The sequence below is a fragment of the Anomalospiza imberbis genome, chromosome 1 (assembly GCF_031753505.1).
Source record: "Anomalospiza imberbis isolate Cuckoo-Finch-1a 21T00152 chromosome 1, ASM3175350v1, whole genome shotgun sequence".
Lineage (NCBI taxonomy): Eukaryota > Metazoa > Chordata > Aves > Passeriformes > Viduidae > Anomalospiza > Anomalospiza imberbis.
In genome coordinates this window covers 31,976,136-31,997,725 of record NC_089681.1, presented here as the reverse complement: position 1 = coordinate 31,997,725, position 21,590 = coordinate 31,976,136, and the positions used below count along the sequence as shown (strand labels likewise).

The 21,590-nt window shown below is 38.0% G+C and overlaps 1 protein-coding gene across 5 annotated transcripts in view; it reads right to left on the bottom strand.

The window, feature by feature from the left end:
- Positions 1-10,504: 10,504 nt before the first annotated feature.
- JPH1 (junctophilin 1) overlaps positions 10,505-21,590 on the bottom strand; it is an 82,486-nt gene continuing 71,400 nt past the window's right edge. Inside the window, exons 4-6 of one of the 5 annotated variants that reach the window (XM_068186499.1) lie at positions 20,416-21,077; positions 13,056-13,151; positions 10,505-12,948 (exon numbers count right to left, since the gene is read on the bottom strand). In XM_068186499.1, the coding sequence (XP_068042600.1) occupies positions 13,071-13,151; positions 20,416-21,077 (743 nt within the window). In that variant the 3' untranslated portion in view covers positions 10,505-12,948; positions 13,056-13,070. Of the gene's footprint in view, positions 12,949-13,055; positions 13,152-20,415; positions 21,078-21,590 lie in introns of those variants that run through there. The other 4 variants (XM_068186491.1, XM_068186507.1, XM_068186516.1 and 1 more) reach the window with 4 other exon arrangements.

The window sequence follows — 21,590 nt, the reverse complement described above, 5'->3', positions numbered from 1 at the left end:
TTGTTTCATCTTGATTGAGAAGAAGCTGAAGATTGTCCTGCAAATGTCCCTTCCTCCTGAAAATACAGCGTTCCTGCATTTGGATGAATGTTTAGTTATTCTCTTGCAACAGTAACAGTAACTCTATAATTAAGCAGATGTTAATTACATCCTTAATGCAATTAAATTAATGTAATAAATCATCACCTATCTTTTCATTAGATTCCAAGTAATTATTTATGCGCTTGTGATATTCTGATTTTGTTTACATGGTATAAAAGCTTCCTAAATTTCCTATTCTTCCTGGTGAAAACAGTAAAGGTGTCAGTAGGAGAAGGTAAATCACCTAATGTGTTGGTGTGCCTCAACTTTTCCAGTGGGTGGTACTCATTTTGAAGTCACACAATCCTGACAAGAATCGTGTATGTGAAGCCAAAGAGAAACAACATGCAGCATCTCTCTGTCATTAAACAAACAGTAAACAGACATTTTAGTAAATATCAGAGATTTACTGATGAGCCAGAGGGAGATGAAGGAAAGGCTAAGGTTAAGACTACTATTTGTAAATTTTAAATCACTAATTTGAAAGCAGGATGACAATTTAGATCTTTGAAGTCTTCTGGGCTGAATGGTGTGAATGTTCACTATCGAGCCCTTCTGCTGCCTCTCTTTGGATCTGTGACAGTGCAGCACAGTTTGTACCCATGTCCTGACTGAAATTTGCTTCTCAGCATTAAAAAGGAAAATGAGTGTCAAGTCTTACATATTCATTAATAAAATGCTACAATTTGGATTGCTGATTCCCATTTGTTTTAAAGACCAAAGGGCCAAATTATGTGGATCTCTGAAGAATATGGAAAAACTCAGGTGAGACAGGCAGACCTTAGCATGTCAGGAGGAAAATAGGTAGCTCCTGTTTTGGGCCTGGCTTTTCTACCTGCATCATTCATCTAAAGTTGCCAGTCAAGATTCTTTCAAACCAAGTAATTTTGCTTCTAAGAAAGCAAATCAGCTTATAAGCACTCCTCTCCAGCTATACAGCAACTTTGTTAATTGCCATTGAATTTCCTGCAGTTTATAAAAGATATAGATTAATCACCATTACCACTGACTTAGTATATTAACTTTCTACCTTATGTGACTTGAGTGATGCAACAAAGGTAGGTTAAAATGGTCGGTGTACTGTAGACGTGCCACAAGCAGCACCTGTGGCTTCCAGGAACAAGGTGTCTTCTATAAGACACACAGACCACGAAGGATTCAAAGGTTGTTCTGGAGTCTGATCTATGCTTGATGTTGATTACCTCTGCTGTGGTAAGTATTAAAGTTAGTCAGAGTGGCATTAAAAAAAAACCAAAAACAAACAGAACACAAAAGGGAAAAGGTAAGGATGGCAGAGAGCAAGGAGCAGACCCTGTTCCTAGTTAAAGCAGGTCTATAAACAACAGTGGTATCTCAGGTCTGCAAAATTTGTTCACCTTTTTCATAAATTCTGGAAATAACAGAGTTATTTTCACTTTCTTACCTTGACTTTTCCCAAATTTTCCCAGTGTCTCCACAGCATGCATCCCAGATCCATTTCAGGTCTCCACTGCTGTTATTATTTGGGATAACATTCCAAATGCAATCCTACTCTAGTTAAATATCTTAATAAAATTAATATATTGCAAATACATCTGTAACCATCCCCTTGGAATATTTGATGCCCTCTGAAATGGGTTCCTGTTTAGTCTCTTGATACAATGGGAAGGTCTAGAAGAATAGGAAATAAAACACTGCCTGCAAACTCATGTCATGCCAGCTATTTCATGCCAAATGTTGTTCTCAAGCACCTGGCAAGCACAATTCATTCATTTTCCAAATGTCAGTGGCCAGCCAGCTCCTCAGGACATTCCCTCCCAACACAGGGACACTTGATAGGCACAATCGGGCAGTTTTGGCTGCCAGCCTTATTCCTGAGTCACGTGCATGAACTGTAAGGACGGAAGCGCCTCTTGTTTCTGTTTTTGTCTTCCAAGTGGCAACTTTTTATGCTCTCCTTCCAATTTATTTCACTCTGCCAGCAGTATTTTCACAGTAGTTCAAGAGGGCTTCAAAAGAGGCATACCTGGAATACTGAAAATACCCTGTAGGTGCCTAGATGCAACAACTGGTTCCTGCTGTGACATTCAAACCATTAATGGCACGCTGCGAGCACTGAGCTCTGGGGGGCTGTAGGAGCCAGGCACATGTGCAGGTCTCCTGTCAGCACCATCATTCACCACTGCCCTCTCCAGGACACATGGAGTGCTCCAGACCCAGGGCTGCTGGGGCAAGTGGAGGTGTCAGGAGGCCTCTGCCCCAGCCCAGGGTGCTCCAGCTTCCCAGCCATAGGTCACATCACCAGTCCTCTGCCCTAAAGCTTGCACCTACAGCTGGCTGGCAGCTGGAATGCCGTCCAAAGAGTGAACTGAAAGAAGCCTTGTGCCCACACAGAGGGTGTCCTCAGTAGGGTGTTTGTGTGCAGCCTGTCTTGCCGGCCTAGAGACGCAGGCTCGGCCCCTGTGTACATAATACCGCTGTACACAAATGGGCTTTGAGGTTCTTGGACTCATAAACATGTCCAGAAAGCACTTTTCATTTCCATCCAAAATAAATTCAAGTGATGCTTCTTCCTATGCCTGAAAATACATTTTCTTCAGTGTTTTCAGTCTCTCTCATTTAGTGTGAAGAATGTGAGATGTGTGAACACAGGGTTTTGAAATGTCAGCCAATTAGCTACTAGTCATAAGGTGAATTGAAAATATTTTTCTTTCTGCTTTTTTTCTTCACAAGATGACATCTCACCTATCTCAACATTTAGCAGTCCCTATTTCTGGCAGCCAAAGCCTGTGATTGACATTTTTTATGCCAATCCCTGAAGACCTGCAATTGATGCAACCAAATAACCTGCCTTGATGCTTAAAATAATTAAAAAAGACGTTTGTACAAGTGGCCAGAAGCATTAATGGTAGACTTTACAGCTGTCTATATGCTCTATGCATCCTGTATTTTTTTACCTGTCTGGCAGCAATGGACTACAGAAGTGCTCAGTCTCCAGGGTAAAGGATGAAGTTCACATGTCTATGCCGAGTCGCTGAAATGTCTCTGCTGCCTTCAGGCTGCTTGATGGGGAGAAATGACCAATTACTGGCAGCAAACAGTAGAACTGCTGTTTCTTGTTGCCTGAGAAGGATGGACACCAGACAACAACAAGTGCATGCAGGTGCATGTGTGCAAAAACCCCAACAAACTCCAACCCCCTGCCATCCAACCCCACCTTCCATGAAACCAGTGGGGCTTGCATGAAGCCCTAAATCCTCAAAGGTGTGCAGGTGCCCACACAGCCTTTTGAGGACCTGGCATAAACTAATTAGTACTCAGGTAATCAGAGGAGATTGACTGAAGTCTGGTTTACTAGAAGGGGTCTGTGGCTACAAGTTGTCCTTGACCCCGCATTTGTTCACCTTTAGGGAAAAGCCCATCTTTCCTCTCAGCATGGTCAGGCAGGAGATAGGCCAAAAGGTTTGTGGCCAGGAGGCAATGCTGATGCTTTGGAGAGCTGTTATTTGTTTGGAAGGAGGGCTGCATTACTGATTGTGCCTTTCACTGGTTATGTTCTCACCCTGTTCTTGGTGACATTTGCACTAGTATGTAGTAAGGAATAGCACTCTGGGTACAATTAAACCACAGTGCAACTGCTTGCTGTGTCAAGGAGGAGGGAATGGCAGCACCTGATTACCAGCACATATGGCCACTGGTGTCAATGGAGCATTATAGTCTACTCTCTCACTGAGTCATCTCCCCTTGAGGAAGTTGCATGAAAATAACATTTAACAAGGGTGATAAAGACTGTAGAGATAAAAGGGAGTGAAGAATCTGTTAGCAATATTTCTGTAGCAAGCAGATGACTGAATGTATTTCCAAATGTTACGTAATTTGTGTGACTCACAACACCACAGTCTATAGAGCATATGCAACATTTGGTACAGCAGCGAATCACTGTAAATACCAACAACATTTCTGTAGTCTGAGATCACTGAAGTTTGAGATGTTCAGAGACATAAACCTGCAGATTCGCATTAAGGTTCTTTTCAAATAGCTAGCATGATTACGCAGTGGTTAAATTTTTTGTTTGTTTGCTTTATCACATCTTTATGAAAAGCAGGAAACTCCCATTGTAAAAAGAACTCTTCTTGGAGAAATTTTACACAAGGAGTTAATAAAATGCACTGCTACCATATCTGCATAACTGACTCTTTTCAGTGGAACTCAAGCCAGCCTGCTGTAACAGCAAGCTGTTGTTTTTTGCAGATTTCGGACACAGATGTTTCCCTAAACATTTAATTATTAAAAAGAGGCTTCCTGAAAACTTCAATTATTCTCACAATTTAAAAATTGTATCAAAGTCCACTGAGTATCTTCAGCTGAGAAAATGACAAAGATGGACACTTGTGGTGTTGCTGAACACCTGATGCTTCCTTGCTGTTGCTTTGTGTCATTGTGTCCTAAGCCATTTTTGCTGAGCTTCAGTGTGCTGTTCTTGCAGGACTGTCTAAGGCTTCCCAGCCCACTTCCTATCTGTACTACCTGCTTTGCAACCCTGCATTTGTGGGCTTTGCCCATTTATTCCCTTAGCTCTTGCGTGTCTTCTGTCAACCCCGACACTTTTCTTCACTCCCCATAGCTCACGTTTTCTTGTTCCTCCCATCTGCCTTGTCCAAACATCCTCCTACTTTATTCCTGAAGTACACTCTCTTTTAAGTCTCTTCTGTAAGTAAAGAACAACTCGTTCTCTTGTCCCCCAGTTCCTTCCTACCAAACCTGTCTAATTTTCACATTCCATAATCATCATCATAGAATCACAGAAAACGGGCCAGTAACAGACATTCAGCAATCTTTCAATCTTGTAATCTTGTTCAGAGTAAACATTAAATAAATATTCTCATTACTGTGCTAATATAATTCAAGGATATTATTCTTACAACTGGAGAATTTTTCTTTATGCTTAACTTGAATCGCAATTTTCATGCAATTTAAGTGCATCTGTTTTTTTCTTAATCCCCGTGGGCTTGGAAAGCAGCTTTCTAGAGCAGCTGTGGATGGTGAGTTCTCAGTCTTCTATCCCATTCATATTCCCATCTAACAAATGTCTTCTAGTTCCAATATTTTCCATTTCCTTAGTACTTTTTCCCTATAAGCAATCTCTTCCCCTCCCTTTTAACACATATAGGTTCCTCATAGCTTCTCCCTTACCCTTTCTTCCTTTTCCCCATGCTTTCTTCTGCTTTAGATTTCAACATGTCTGTGCATCCTTGTTCCTAAAGATTAATTTCCAATCTTTCTGACAATGCCTGTTCTGCTGTATATCATTGGTGCATGTGGAGGCTTGTTGCAGTCTATGCCAGGAATGTGTTGTCTTGGAATGGCAGGAATGCATGGAAGCCATCCACTGTGATGTAAATGTCTTTCAATTACCTTCTCTTGCAGAATGTCTTTTTCAGTCCCAGCCCCTTTGAAATGCTGCTGGTGCTCTTCTGTCTTCACTGTTTCCATGGTAGCTGATCCCATCCTTTAGTGACTTTCTCGTCAGTGGCCTAAACAAAATCTAGAACTGAGCTGTCATAATTAAATGGAAGGCAGCTTTACGATATTTTTGAAGACTTGGTGGTATTACATGATAAAAGTACTTTGCAGCTAAAACTGGGTAAGTAATTAAGCACCATTACCATTACATTGAATGATGATGCTTTCTGAGGTATTCTGTGGAACACGTCCTGAATATAGTCAAATTGCTTTGTTAAATAAAGCTAATGACACTGTTCCAAAAGTACAGAATGTAATGGTTTAATTAACCCAGAGTTACAGCAGCCTGATTTTAAGTAACTCCCTCTCTCTCCAGCCGCTTCCTTAACAGCACTCCTGGTTCAATTATTTCACTTATACGCCTTAGGAATCAGATCCAGATTTGGGTTCTGCCTGAAATCCCAAAATCAGAGCCTGTAGCTCAAATGACTGATTAAAAACCCAGATCTAAACGCTTCCAACTTTTGGCACATTTTGTAGGCCAGATTTAACATTTTCATGGACTGCAGTTTTCAGTGTAATATCTGACTTCTCCCTTTCCCAAAATGTCTCTGAATACTAACCATGGGGTGTTCAGAAGTTGGGAAATGTTTAAATTTAGATCATTAGGTGTAGATGAAGAAACATAAATATGATGCCTTGAGAAGGCTGACCTAGAACAGAGGCTAGACGGACTTAAAGAATAAAGTCTGTATTTATTAAAAGGACTCAATGGATACAATGGTACAAGAGCCCAGCCAGGATTACATCCAAGATGGACCCAAAATGGTCACAAAATGGACAACCAGTCAAGAGGTCTCACACTTTTGTAAGTTTTGGTCCATTTGTATAGTGGAGTTACTTGTCTAATTACAGCTTCAGGTTATGAAGCCCCATCCTTCTTGTTTGCTCCCCTCAGTTCTTTGTTGTTTATACTTTTGGACCTGAAGCTCATAAGGGCTGTCCTTGGTCTCCAGCTGGAAAAGGATTGTTTTGTCTAACTACTCTGTGAAGAGAGTTTACTGATACTTAATATGAAGCTCAGAGCTATGCACCTAGGCAGCACAGAATCCGAGAAATATGAAAGTTAGAATGTAAGGCATCAAATATAGGCAGCCATTCTCAAAACTCTTGGTCAGTATCTGTGTTTTGTTGTCTAATACAGTGTCTCTGTCAAGCTGCTATTCAGTGAAACAGACTGCAAAGTTGAGAAAGACACATCTCTTTCTCCAATTAATGTATGATCTCAAAGGAATTCAGGTATGTCATGGATTAACATACCTATTACTGTGAAAGACAAAATCTGAAATTCTACTCTTTGACTCTATTCTGTATTTTTTCCAGTCTTTTTATTTTGAGAAATCAACATAAAAAAAGAAGAGCTCAAAGCCCAAGGCTTAAAGCCTACGATTCACCTATCATTTATTGCTCTTAATTAGTATTGAAGGCACTTATGAATGTAAAATCTAGTCCTTGTGTAAATGTATGTGACCCAGCTTCCACAGAGCTGCCTGATTAATCAGTGTAAGACACGGAGGAAGACATATGTAAGCTCAGGCACGACAGCAACCCCAGAGTTCCAACACAGGATGTATTTTTTGCTGTCCAACAATCCACATGTATCTATATCAGGTCCAGAAATCATCCTACTGCATCATCCCAGGAAATCACAACCCTCAGACTCCTTGCTCTTCTGATCTCAGACTCAACTTCAGCTGCATGGCCAATCTTTTTCCCAATCTTAGTGTGGGAATTTGTAGAGGAGTTCCCAACCCAGCTGATACCAGATTTTTTTCCCAATAATGTCAGCATTACCTTGGTTTCTACGAATTCTGAACAGCCATCAGAAATCTCTGTGTATGGCATCACTTTCAGTATTTTTCTTTTCAGTTCCCACACACTGTATTTAAATCACTGTCCTGACACTGGAGACAATGAGAGTAGATTTGAAATTATAATACAGTTGCATAAACCAGCATTGACAGTATGCAGAGAATGGACCCAATGGAAACTGTGATATGACACGTGCACTTTGCTGTGGGGCAAACTGCAGGAGAGATGGGCTGCACAGCCAGAGAGCTGAAAACACTGAACAAGTGGCCCACAGAAAACACAAGTTTCTGGAGCGAGCAGCTGAAGTCTTGAGGCAATGTCCACATGCAGGGCAAAACTGATTAAGTTGAATTTGTCAGAACTGGGAAGTGGGTGGACACTGGCAGTGAAGGACAGAAGATAATTAGAAAAACAGTGATGGCACAGTGAAAGTACTACCAAACCCATTTTCGTTGGTGGTAAGGGAAATCCTGGTTTTTTTCATTACTGAGAAAAACTCAAAACCCTCTTGAAGCAATGACATTCAATATACTGCCAGTTTGTACCTAAAATCTCCTAGATAACCAGTCCCAACAGATTGTGAAAAGCATTAGCTGAAGCAAGCACATACTGGCATAATAAAATTTAGATTATTGGGTTTAAAAAAGCTGTCTGATCCCTGTTCTCCCCCAATCCCCTCTTTGTAGCAAATAAAAGGAAGAAATGTGAGAGATTGTTATCAAATTCTGCTACCAGCTTTACTTTTGCTATTGGTTTTAGAGGGGTCAGGAATTTGTTCTGCTCTTACAGTCACGGTCACAGCATAAACTGTTCAGATAGAGGAAGTGGCTTTTTCCTTCTAGTTTATAGTCACAGACATTATCGACTGTTTTTTTTTCTTAAAAATGTTTAGTATGGAAATTGTATTTACCTCCTACAATGGTGGGAGGTGTAATGTTTCTTAGTTTGCAGTTTCTGTGTGGAGTAGGGAAAAAACGGAGACAGATACTGTAGATGGCTCAGCTATAGCATGCTGGCATACACAGCTTCTTGCTCAGACTTAACATAATTTCTCTTTTTGGCTGTTTCTCTGAATATTAAATGAGAGAATGAGAAGACTACTTAATTTGAAAGGCTTATTTAATCTCCCTTCTCTTAATTTGCTTTGTTTACTGAATTACATTTCCATAGAAGAATGGCCTGTAGAACCGTCTCCCCTGACTAAACAGTTCAAATGAGCTATGAGTAAAACCATTCAGATACAATTCACAACCATGTTTTATTAATAACCATGAAGACAGTTAGTGAGGCTCAGCATGTGCTGAATTGCATCTGTGTTATTGTCAGAATCTTTTCATATTGTGTATCTTAACAGAGTATTTAATAAATATGTAATCACAGAACATCATTAGAAGTTATGTAAATAAGTATTTCAAGGTTTTTAATTTAACTCTATGTCATAAAGAGGTGTTTGCTTCTTTTAAAGTCAGCATTAGGCTGTATTTGTGATTTTTTAAAAGTATATTCGTAGCTGAAAGGCACGTTGTAGCCATGTCTCAAAATTTCTACTTTCAAAGTGAACCCCTCCTTTTGGAAAGCAAATGCCAGCAATTCCTTTGGAACTCTTCATGTTCCTTACTGCTTTTCTGATAGAAAGTCAAACTAATTTTATATATATATATATATATAAATATATATATATATATATATATATATATATGTACACACACACACACACACACAAAGTAAAGAAAGGCCTTAAAAGCTATGACAGATTCTCCTTTTTTCTTCAGCCTACAGCACCTCACCCTTGCTCACTTGCTGTCTGAGTGCACTGTACATATGGTTTAACCGGATAAGTGGAGCTGTCCAAGAAGGCAGGCCACAGATTCGAGGGTGACAGAGCTCACTGCTTACTGGCACCTGTGGGCAAACACACTACTGTGCCAGGAGGAACTAGTTTGCCTGAGAAAAGCTTTCCTTGCTGGAAGTGGGGTGAAATTTTTCATGCTGGAGCAAATATTGAAGTATGAAGTTGTCTTGTGTGTCCATGGGTTTGTTTTCTTTAGGCACACAGACGTGTGGCCACGTAACACCATTTGTAATATAAACCACTGGTAAAATCATCTCAGGTGGGAAATGACTTGAAAATTATGAGAACTTTCTTCTTCTATTTCCATGCACATCTTTTGCTTATTATTTTTCAGATTTTTTTATGCCTGAGTATCACATTCATAGACCTTAAGAAATATTTCATGGACACTTTCATTTCTGAACATGTGCACTGTGGATCAAAAACATCAGAAAATAATAATTTCACTGAAGTTGACTTTAAAATTTCTTGGCACTAAAGTTATTTCTGTTAATTTTTCTTGAGAATGCATTTTTCTCTCCTTAAAGAGCCAAAGATTTTCTTTACTGAACAGGTATTGTGCAGAAAATAAAAATTCCTAAAGGTAAGCTTCATGCTTGTAGAATTACTTTAAAGAACACGACAGTAATGACTACTTCCTAAAAATATATTTCCATTAAATAAGAACTACTAATAACAATTGCTCTCCTCTTCAACTAAAGATTAGGATTTCAGTACAGTTGGCTACTAGTATGAACTGGATTCATGGAAAATAAAATTTGCAGCTGATTGAGTAGTTCAGCAAATATTGTGCTTTTAAGACAAAGGGCAAATTTTCTCTGTGTAAATATTGGCTCACAAACTTCATGGTAATTTTGAACCTATGAAGATCCCGAGGAGCAGTGAGGCCCCAAAAAAATAATTCCCCTACAAGAGCAGCGGTTAGTGGACCAGTCACTCACCAACTTAAACAAAATTGATCAAACCACATTGCAGTGGGAGTGTATTTAAGATAATACACTTATAAAGACACAAAATCCTGTATTGGAAGATAAAAGAAGACACAAAGGGAAGCTTGACTTTTTTTTGGTTTAATTTATTTTTAATTGTTTCCCAGAATCACTTTTGTTGAAAACAGTAACTCACAATTATATCAAAGGGACTAGAATTTCACCCATTTTCCTGCTTCACTCCTGTTTATTTGATTAGTTAGAAAAAAATGCTTCCAAAGAGTGAACAAAGTAATTCATAAACAGGAAAAATTAGTCTGAAACTCTATTAATAACCAACTTATTTTTATTAGAGCAAATACAGTTGTGAAAACTGTACATTGTACATTTTGGGTCAAGGATTATAAATAGAGAAACTCATAGATAAAGAGTTCATTCTTTGACAGCAAGAAACTTTAAATAGACAAAATGACATTTTTAAGTACATTGGCAGGCTTCATTGTGCTGTCCAAAATGTAGTGTACAGTATAACAACCAATTATAAATAGCCTTTCATGTAAAATACAACTGTGCACGTTTTAGAAAAATACCAACAATTTGTCTGAGCTTTGTTTTAAAAAAGCTTATAAATCATACATATTTATAAATGGTACTAACATGCTTACTTAAATTTATAAACATTTTTCATAAGCTTTGTTACCCATTATTTCCAGAGCATAAAGTATTTTAAATAAACATTTAATAGGAATTAAATATGTCAGTTACAAAATTACCTCTCCACGTAAGGAGACAGGGGGTGATTTAACAGTGGGATGGAACATTTCATCCATTAATTCAAGGCTTACACTGTAACTTTTAAAATTTTCTTCTTATTTAAAAATTACTTTCCTAAATTTAAAACACAATTTAAACTCTGTCATTTTATTTTCTTTAAAAATAAATATACAAGTTTTATTTTCATTTGCTCTCTTTCTGCTTTCTTCTTTATCCACACTGGCCAAAACACAGGATTCTCAACATACTTCTGTAAAAAACACCATGGTGTTACTGCCCTGCTCGGAGCTGCTTCGCTGCACAACATTCAGTCCATACCTACGGTACTTTACTACGCTGCATTAAAAAAATAGCTAATGTATTTTGTAAGAATGTTGCCCATTAAACCATGCAAAAACTTAGGAAGTTTACAAACAGGTTCAAAAGTATACTGTATGAAAGATTCTCTAATAGAGATAAAATAAACTGTAATACAAGCCCTTTGCTTTTTGCAGCTTTAAATTAAAATGCTTGCTTGCCAAATGATCACACCACATATCTTCAATAATTAAGCATGCATTTCATTAATATAGGGTACAATAATTACAGTATAATGGCACATAAAAAGAAACATGATCACATTGTTTGAACAAAGGGCTAAGAAACTACTTAAGACAAACTTTCCAAATGAAAAATTTGAGGCTTTTTTAATGCTGAGGTAAAATTATAAATGGACTTTAAAGACACTGAAGGCATCAAATCGATAAACAATCACTTAACATTTTAAAATGCTCTACCTGAATGTATTCAACACAAATTTAGCATTTTAAAGTTATGATTTATTATGAGCATTAGCTAACTGTCATTGGCATTAGTGTGCACCCAGACAAGACTTTATTTTAACTGCTGTCAAAATACCTCAGTGTTGCAACATAATAATTCAAATCACTAATTACCAAGCACCAGAATTAAGAAAAAAAGAAAGAAAAAGTCAACATGCAAACCCTGTATCTCACCTTTCTTGGGTTACTTTGAATTGTATTTCCTGTTTAGAATGTGCTTGTACCGATCTAAGATTCTTCTTTTTTTTTTCTTTATGAAAGATTTTGCTTGGTATCGACATACGTATTTGAGCATTTTAAGGAAGATAGCAGTATCTTTAAGTTTTGCAGTAATGGTGTATTATTTACTGAACCTTCATGCAAAATGACTCTTCAGGTTTAAGAAAATGAATTTAAGAATTTTATCCCTGGACTAGGAAAATGTATTTGATTTTCAGCTTCTGCTGCTAGGCAGAACTGGTAGCTTTCTCCAGGCTGGACTAAACACTACTTATGGCTATACATCAAATTTCATAAACAACAAATGAATAGAATCATGCACAGGCAAATGAAATTCGATCTCCCAGAACACTGCAGGAGATGTTAAAAGCAGCAGGTAATGGAATAAGACTGGTGACTGATGTTGCTAACTATTTCTTCTAATGAGATAGGAGTGAACGCTGGAATCACTTCCACAGCAACAGAATCCTCTGACCACATTCCTCTGGCAGTCGTTTTCCCATCTCCCCACTAAAAACATCAGACGGTAAAATAGTAAGGCAGCTGTTAACTTCCATCAACAAAAAGTGCAGCTCCGTACATTTCCAGTTTAGTCACACTCTGCTGGAACAGATGGACAAGCCAACGCGCTTCACTGGCGGGGCTGCTTCAGCAGATTATTTTGTTTGTTTTCCAACATGGCTGCTTGCTTCAGCTTTCAGAGGACCCCAAAGCCACGAGCCACCAGCAGAGAAACTGATCTGGGCCCCTGGCTGAATTTTCCAAGTTTCATCTCTCTTGCGTCCCATCCTAATTCCAAGCCTCCTTCCCTGTGTCTGAGTATGACAGGTGCCATTTAAAAGGCTGATGACACAACTGCAGAGAACTGTGGGCTAACACCACTAGTTGTCATGACTTCACTGAAGGGTCAAAACAGTTACAATATTAAATAACTATGTTGAATCACATTCAGGCATAGCTAAAATTAAAGTGGGGAACATTAAAAGTATATGAAGAAATTAAATCTTTATTATTTAAGGTAGGGTGGATATGGAGATTTTATATGAAAGTGAGACTTTTTCTTACCTTTCTTAATTCCAATCAAGTTAGAAAATGGACAAAAAGAATGGCTAAACCAATATTCAACAGCATTACCAGGGCAATCATGACTGAATTAGGGCCCTGAAAAGAAAATAAAGATAGTAGAATTAATGCAACCTTCCACATAGGCACAGCAATGAACAAGACCCAAATTCACAATTTCTACAGGTTTTGACCTTGCTCTGAAGGAAACAGACCCTGCTGCTGATACACAGTCACTACCTTTGATATTCAGGTGAGATAAATATAATCTGTGTGAAAATGAGCTGGATAAACACAGGTGAGAGTACATTACTTCTCTGTTCCTAATCACACTGAGATTAAGCTACCTGACAAACACAACTGCATCAACAAATGAAAACAAAGCCATCAACACAAAAACAATGTCAGCTTAAAATAAAGCAAAATAAAGAATGTGAACTACTTCAGGGAAGCCAGGGTGCTGCTCTTCATCCTTGCAGTGGGTTCCTTTTCCAGTTCCAACCCATTTCAAAACAGACATAATAAAGATGCTTTATGAACAGAATACACTTTTTTGATAACCCAAATAGAAAAGAAAATTTACTTACCAAAAGAATAACAAACCTGTTTCAATTACAGATTAAAATGCATTTCACAGCTGCAAAATTGAACTTGTTTTGGTTTACTCAGACACTTATTTTAAAGACCTATGTACTCAAGAAGTGAAAAGTAAAAAAAACTCCTTCCATTCCTAGCTAGAGCTAAAATTGGTTAGAAAATGTAAATCATTACACAATTTTAGTATTTCCGTGAAGCCAGAGAACAGTTTTTAATTATTTTTAGCAATTTTGGATATTTTTCTATTTTTTAAAATAATGCTTTTTAATGATCAACTTGAAAGTGATGAAAATTCTCAGTTCTCTTCCACCTTTAACATATCTGGTTTATTACAACATCATTTTACAAAGATTTTAATACTCTTTTTATTTTACAGTTGCACTGTAAGCAGAAATAGAGAAACCTCATTTAGACAATACTTTCCTAAATCACAGATCATGAAGCCCACTAGAAAATCTGTGCAGAAAACTGTCTTGGCTATATAATTTCTGGAAGACTCAGGTGTAAGAACTTGCTATCTGGGAAGCTGTGGAAAAGTACTTGTGTCAGTATTATTATCACATGGACTCCTGAAACAGTCTCACTGAACACCTTCTGTCAGAACACACCTTTACACAGTAGTTCAGATGGCAGGCCAGATGTTGAGCAAGCCACAAAATACGTTATGTCAGGTACTGCTTAAAGCTCTAAACCTTGTCAGCACCTCTACCCATAACAGCCATCAAGCTCCCTTTGCACCACCTCAGAGGGGTCTGTTCACATGCTGAGAAGTACGTTTTCAAGTTCAAACAGTGATTGAGATTATCAGAATGCCAATTAAATTATGCCATAGGGGTAACGGTATTGGCAGTAGCACCCACATTTTGCTTAATGGTGGAATGTCTAAAATATTCACTAGGAAACTAAAGACCAGGTTTAATGACACCTTAGTCAAAGTGATTTTGCATAACAAGCTCCCACTTACCAGTGGTATGTTTCAACCATCAGGTCACAGAACAGAAGTGGAACCATATTCCTTCCTCCTTAGTGGAAGTGACTCACCATGTGCCAAAGCATACGAGACACTCGGGGGCAGAGAACAGGCATAAAAAGAAAGCACAGCTCCAGATATGGTTACCACAGCACTGTGAGCAGCCTTGCTCTCTACGGAAGTGTGATTTGATTACACTATTCTCTTCCACTGAGATGTGGGTTCAACATCTTTCTTTCTGGTGTTAGGCACTGGAACAGGTTGCCCAAAGAAGCTGTGGTTGCCCCATGACTAGAAGTGTTGGATGGGGTTTCGAGCAACCTGGTCTAGTGGAAGGTGTCTCTGCCCATGGCACAGGGGATGGAACCAGATGGTCTTGAATCATCCCTTCCAACCCAAACACTCTATGGCTCCATAATTCTATGATTCTAATAGGGATTGACCATGTGATTCAAATCAGGTCAATGGTTCCTTTAGAGGCTGGAATCCCACCTGAAGATTTTAGTTACATTGCACCAGGAATTGCAAGGAACTGTGAAGATCATTGCCAAGTACCATTAAATTTTTCTGGGATTTGGCCATCTAGGACTTTGTATATTTGAAAATAACATCTATGAAAATAACATTTATTTATTGCAACTTTAAAAAATTGGAACCTACATTGTCTTCACAGGAGCCAAGAACTTGTTAATTACCTGAAATACATCGTGGAACAGCATCCTGGTAGCTGCAAGACAGATTTTTGCTGATTGCCAAATTGGGACTGCAGCTCTAATGGCAGTCTCTTGGTATCATTAGTGCACAGTCTCAGGCTCCAATTAAGCTTGTTGGAGGAGAAGGTGATTTCTCTTTTGATGCATCTGTCAGTCAGGTTAGGTATAATAATCTCACCACAGTAAAATTAGATAAATTAGGCTAAAAAACCCAGGGGCTATGCTCTGAATCAACAAGTCTCATCTACAAAACAGAAGCAAGTGACACCTTAAGAACTGGGCTGCTGAGTTCACATGAAGATCATAGAAAAATGTGTTATCTCTTTATGATATTGAAATAGCATAACGATATCTCTTTATACAAAGAAGTAAAGCTCATATTCTTTGGCCTGCTATGTGCATTGTGTTTCACCTTCTGATAACTATACCCTTCAGCCCAAAGTAGGATTTCCTGATACACTAAAAAATGATCAAACAACATTTATGAAGCACATATGAACATTTATGAAGTTATTATGCAATGAACTACCACCTGTTTTGTAGACACCTATGAAATAAGCATTTAATGCTTTAAAACAAATACCACAAGTAAGACTTTAGTGTCCCGCAAGGACTTAAAATAGCAAAAGCCAAAATTAGTTTGAACAGTCCTAGAGTGACTAGAACAGGTGCACTACAGAAGCTGTAGTAGAAAACTTACAGTCCTGCTTGAATTTCAGCTTCTTGTAAGTTAGACATTTCTGTAGTTCAAAACACAACCATAGGATAAAGAAAATTTTTTTCCTAAAATGTAGTGCCAGGAAACAAAAGACTAGGCTTGTAATACCATTGCATTAGGAATGTCCATTAAATTTAGCCTAAAGTTCTTGCTCAGAGGTTTTTTTTAGGATCAGGCAAATACTGATCTATTTTTCAAACATCATGGTATTTACAGCCCTTACTAAATGGATATTAGGTGAACAAAAAGATGAGAATTGAACAAAAAAATGGGAGTAGAATCATTGGGTAATATTCAGGTAAAAACCAGGCTAAACACTGTGTGTTTAAAAATCTTTACGTGTCAAATGAAAAAAAAAATTACACTTTAGTAAAACACTTGAGCTCAGGCTTGTTATTTTTCCTACGGCAGCACATGGACACATACCAGGCAAAATAAACAGTGTATTCATGACGGTACACTACAGTAGTGTTTTGTGAAATTCAATCCTATTTTTCATTCGAATCCACGAGAATCTCCAATCAGCTCATATTCAAGGTAGGACAGCAGCATGCAAGATGAAACTGAGGCTGGAGGCTGCCAATGACCGGTTAGAAACAACAGTACTGGTTTGTGGTCAAGGGTCTCTGTGAACACTTCACACTGTGGTAAATGTAAGGCAATGCGAAGGAGCCTCATTCTCACTGAAAGAGGGCTGATTTATCTCTCAGAAATGACAGGTGACTTTGTCACTGTGCTTTATGCAGGATTTTACCTTGATAAAACTGGGACTCTTGTGAGTTCTGGAATAATTTCAAACTTTGATTTTTGAACATTAGGGAGCAAGTAAACAGAGAAACAGAGAAACACACATATATGTGTGGCGTAAGAAGTAAGTGCTGGTATTTTTCAAGTATAATTCCAGAAATGGGGATATCTAAGAATCAAGATTTTCCTATAACTAACTTATTGCACAGATGATACACAAAGACATTATTAAAGATGTAACATTCACAGAAAATATGAAACATTAATTTGATAACTAAAACAAGCTGCTACAAGCTTTGCTGCAGATGAAGTCATTTGAAGTTCTTAATCCAAATTAAAACTGATGTTTCATTCAGGTATGAGAAATGGCTCCGATTTAGACATATAGAAGGAAGAATTGAAAATCTTCCCTTCTGTATCTGTGCTCTAAGTTATCACTGGAAACCTGGAAAAAGCACAGCACAGTTTTATACAGCACTTTCAGATAATCTAACAAAAGTGCTCGATAAATGTTAATAGATTAATTTTTTTTTTTTTTGCATTCCAAAATCAAGTTTTATCATTCTCTTTTTAAGAGAGTGATAATTCTTTTCTCTTTATATTTCTTAACAAATATATTTTAGAACTTCTATGGAGGATCTAAGGCAGACTTACTTTCAAAGCATACCAAAATCATTTGTCAGAATGACTAAAAAGCAATTGCAGCTTCTTACTGAAATAAAATAATTTCCAAATGCAACTCCAGAATTCTGATGCCTCTTAAAATTCAGAAGCATCTGGGATAAGGAGACGTACATTAATTAGGAAAAGGGAGAATGGATTTTAACTAGAGAAGATTAAATTAGATTAAATATTACAAAAAATTCTTTACTGTGACAGTGGTGAGGCACTGGCACAGGTTGCCCAGAGGAGCTGTGGATGCCTCTTCCCTGAAAATGTTCAAGACCAGGCTGGATGGGGCTCTGAGCAACCTGGTCTAGTGGAAGGTGTCCCTGCCCATGGCAGGAGAGTTGAAATTAGATGATCTATTAAGGTCCCTTCCAACCCAAACTATTCTATGATTCCATGTTCTCCTCAGTAACTGTGCTCTCTTAACTTAGTCACTGCTTAATTCCAACACACTGTTGAGCTCAGTCCAGGAGCACTACTGCTTTTCTGAAGCTGAAAGGTGATACTGAAAATTAAAAGTCTCCAGCAGAATTAATAGTCATTCTGTTCTGTTTCTCCCTCAGACTGCTAGGCCAGGAGGCTACTCTTTTTTGCTTTAATCAGTTCAGCATTTTTACTGCCAGCATTCTGAAGAAATAAGCATGTAGAAAATGTAGTGTATAAGGGCAAATTTACAAACACATATAGAAAAACACCCACATACATCTACATACATCTTAAGATACTGTTACAATAAAAATGAATTCCTAAAATCTACCTTCCTTCCATATTGGAATGCTGGTAGTAAGAATAATGCAATTAGGATGCTCCAAATGAAGTAGAGGGACTTAGAGTAGAGTTCCCAGATATCACTGGGAAAGAAATCAGTGAACAATCAGTAGCTAATGCACAATATCTTATCATTTTTACACCTTTTGTGATAACAGGCTGTAGATTCATGGTACTTATCCTGATTATTCTAGAAGGTCAATAAATTGCTGTTCAGGTAGCTTTCTTGTGAAGATGATGCCTCCCTCAGCTCCAAAAAATTATTTGGAATTAAGGAAAAATAAGGACTATTTCTAGTGACTTATTTTCACCAGAGCTAAAAACCAGTTCCAATTCAGCCTAAAATTTGTACACGCTCACTCAATATTTACAAGCCTGTCAGCTTTGTGTTACCCTACATAGGAGTAATATCTGTGAGATTTGAAAGGTTAAGGGGCTGATATCAGCTGTAATACAGATTTGCAGATTACAAAACTTCTGTGAACATCTACTTTGATCCGCACAAAACAGAACGAAAGCTTTCAGCAGACCCAGACAGTATCATCTTGGCAAAATGCTCATTATCAAACTACTCAGTGATGGCTCCAAAAATCTGGCATCTGAAAACTGATGGCACATTTAATCATGATCATTAAAATCAACTTAAAACAAGACTTTTATCTTAATCCTCCTAGCTGTTGGATCTTCTGACACATTTGCTTGTTAACCTGGGAAACTGTTTTATAAAACACACTTATAGAAAGTGATTTAGTACGTCAGGGGTTTTTGTACCTTGAATCTTTCATTTTAAGATATGTTTTAATCATTCTTGCAGCTCTTTGTGTAACTTCCCCTCAATGTTTTTTTCTCATTTTAAATCCCCGATTTACAGACACTATTTTATCCCAGAAGTGGTTGCACCTGTGCCAAAAGCAGATAGAACAGACTCCCATGTACTCTTGCTTAATCTTTTCTGTTGATAAATCTAAGGATTATATTAAGATCTCTGAACAACAGCAGCAGACTGGGAACTCATGTTGAGTTGCCCATTTTGCCCCTGATCCACCAACCTTTTCCAGTTCTGATCCTGCATTGCCAGGCTCTATAAATTGTCTTTCATATACAATATTATATTTTGCTGTGCTGCCATGGATAATTATACTTTCAGCCTTCTTAGCAGTTGATTTGCATGAGCTTGTATTTGCCTTCATAATAGACCACTCTCTCCTGGTCTCTGTGTCTTCTATAAACTTCATGGACAATATTCTCATGCCCTCTTGTATGTCATTAACAAGAATGTGATTAGAGTAACAGAATTAATCTAAGAATGACCTCACCAGAATAATATCAAATAAGTAATGGTTTTCTAATTATTGTGAGATCCATCAGTCAGTTTAAAAAAATTCTTTTAATGTGACATTTAGCCTTTGCATTACTCTGGTTTCTTTGTCAGAATACGTGACCATGTAAAAGCAAATCAAGTTACCTTCTTGACTGAAATGATGATTCTTCTGCCACACCTGAAGATGTCAAACTTGTTTGACAAGACCACTTACAATTCATGTTGGTTGGAAATTACTCCCCCTCTTTATTTCTACATTTATTATTAATGAAGTCTGATGCCAATTATTCAAGTGTTTTGCATGCAGTCAGTACTAGGCTATCTGGATCTCTTTAAATGGGTCATTCTGTTTATCCCATCAATAATGACACACTGTTTTGTAGAGTACCACCAAAAATTACTCAAAGAAACAATACTTATAAAAGAGAAACATTATGACTATTATCTAGAACTCTTCATTCACTAAAGGTTAACTTTAGTATGCAAAAATAATGCTTTCCTGAGTATCTCTTGGCCCAAAAAATCACAGAAACATCATCAGAGATTCTGAATTTCATACCCTGGCATTTTCTTCTAATTTGAAAGAGAAATGCTACTTGTCATCACTCCTTTTCTGCACAGCTATTGATAATTTTATTATTTTTAAATAATAATGAAATTAAGATTCACACTGATCTGAAAGGGCAGTTTTAAAACTCCTTTGCTCATTCCAGACTGGAATATTTCTTCCTCACTCCAGGTGAAGTGGTTTTAGCTAGCAGACTGTACCCAGATGAAGATTTGACAGTTCTTAGATTGCAAAGCTCAGCACTCGGAGGCACAGCGGCAGTGAAACTAAAAATGTTTCTTGTAGTACTTACCGAGCTGTTTCCTACTTCTTTCTCCATTGTTGAATGTGACTCGTTATTAGCTGGGTTCTTTGGTGCAGCAAATTCTGGTTTCTTAATTTTTATGTCAGGCTTGTTTTCTTTGGCATCTGGCTTACCCCCAGATCTAGCAGGACTTGGCTTCTGAGAGGGTGGTATCCGTGCAAGTGTTGATGGTGAAGGATTGGCATATTCATCTTCTTCCCTGAGCTCCTGTGGAAGCACTGTTGGATTCATTTTTACGTAATAGCCATGGTAGTGACCATGCAGCTCCCCATTCTCTGTGCTGCTGGCATTGTGCTGGGCTGAGAACTTTGGCTGGTGTTTCCCAGCTGCTTCCTCCTTCACTGGTGCTTTTGAATATAAAGGCTTGTTAGTTGTGGGTGTTATATTCTCAGTGGCTAAAAGCTTTTTTTCTTGACTGAGTCTTGCCCCAGAAGTGGAGCTTTGCCTTTTCAGTTGTTTTGAAGGAGAAGTCTCAGAAGAAAGAGGAGGACTATTTCTTGGGCTTGCTTCTGGGGTTCGAGGGGGTGTAGTACCTTTCCGATAAAAGTGAGGTGACTCTTTTGGGGTGGGTGGTTTCTCCTGACCTTTTTCTTCAGATTTTTCTTTTGCATCCATTCCTTCTTGAAATTTTTGTTTGATATAATCAGGGCCTGAAAAATAGTGTAACAGAAATATTAAGATCAAAACAAAGTTCACAGTAAAAAACTATTGCACTTTGATGTCAGACTGCACTGCCTTGCTAAAATGCAGGCAGGGGTATATGTTACCAACAGTTCATTGACATCCACAGAGATTTACTCCTGTGCTACTGCACAGGAGTTTTTTGGTAATTCTTGGAACTACTTACTAACTTGGCTCAGTCACTCTACATCTTCAGCTTTTCAAAGGGCCACGGTATGTAAATTGCTCCTGAGTGAAGTCTGAGTGGCTGAAGATTGACTAACCTTACATCACCTACCATTCCTTTTCTGAGAGGCAAGTTTTGAGGGATGTTTTGTTTGATTATCCTCACTGATTTAACTTCTCATGATCAGACTACCTCTTTGATATGTAGATAGCTAACCATGAGAATGAAATGTCTCTTCTGCTCTTATAAACTACAAGAAAAAGGGCTTCAATTGCTTTTTTCCCTCTTTGGGTGAAGGTCACCTTGTCTTATATAA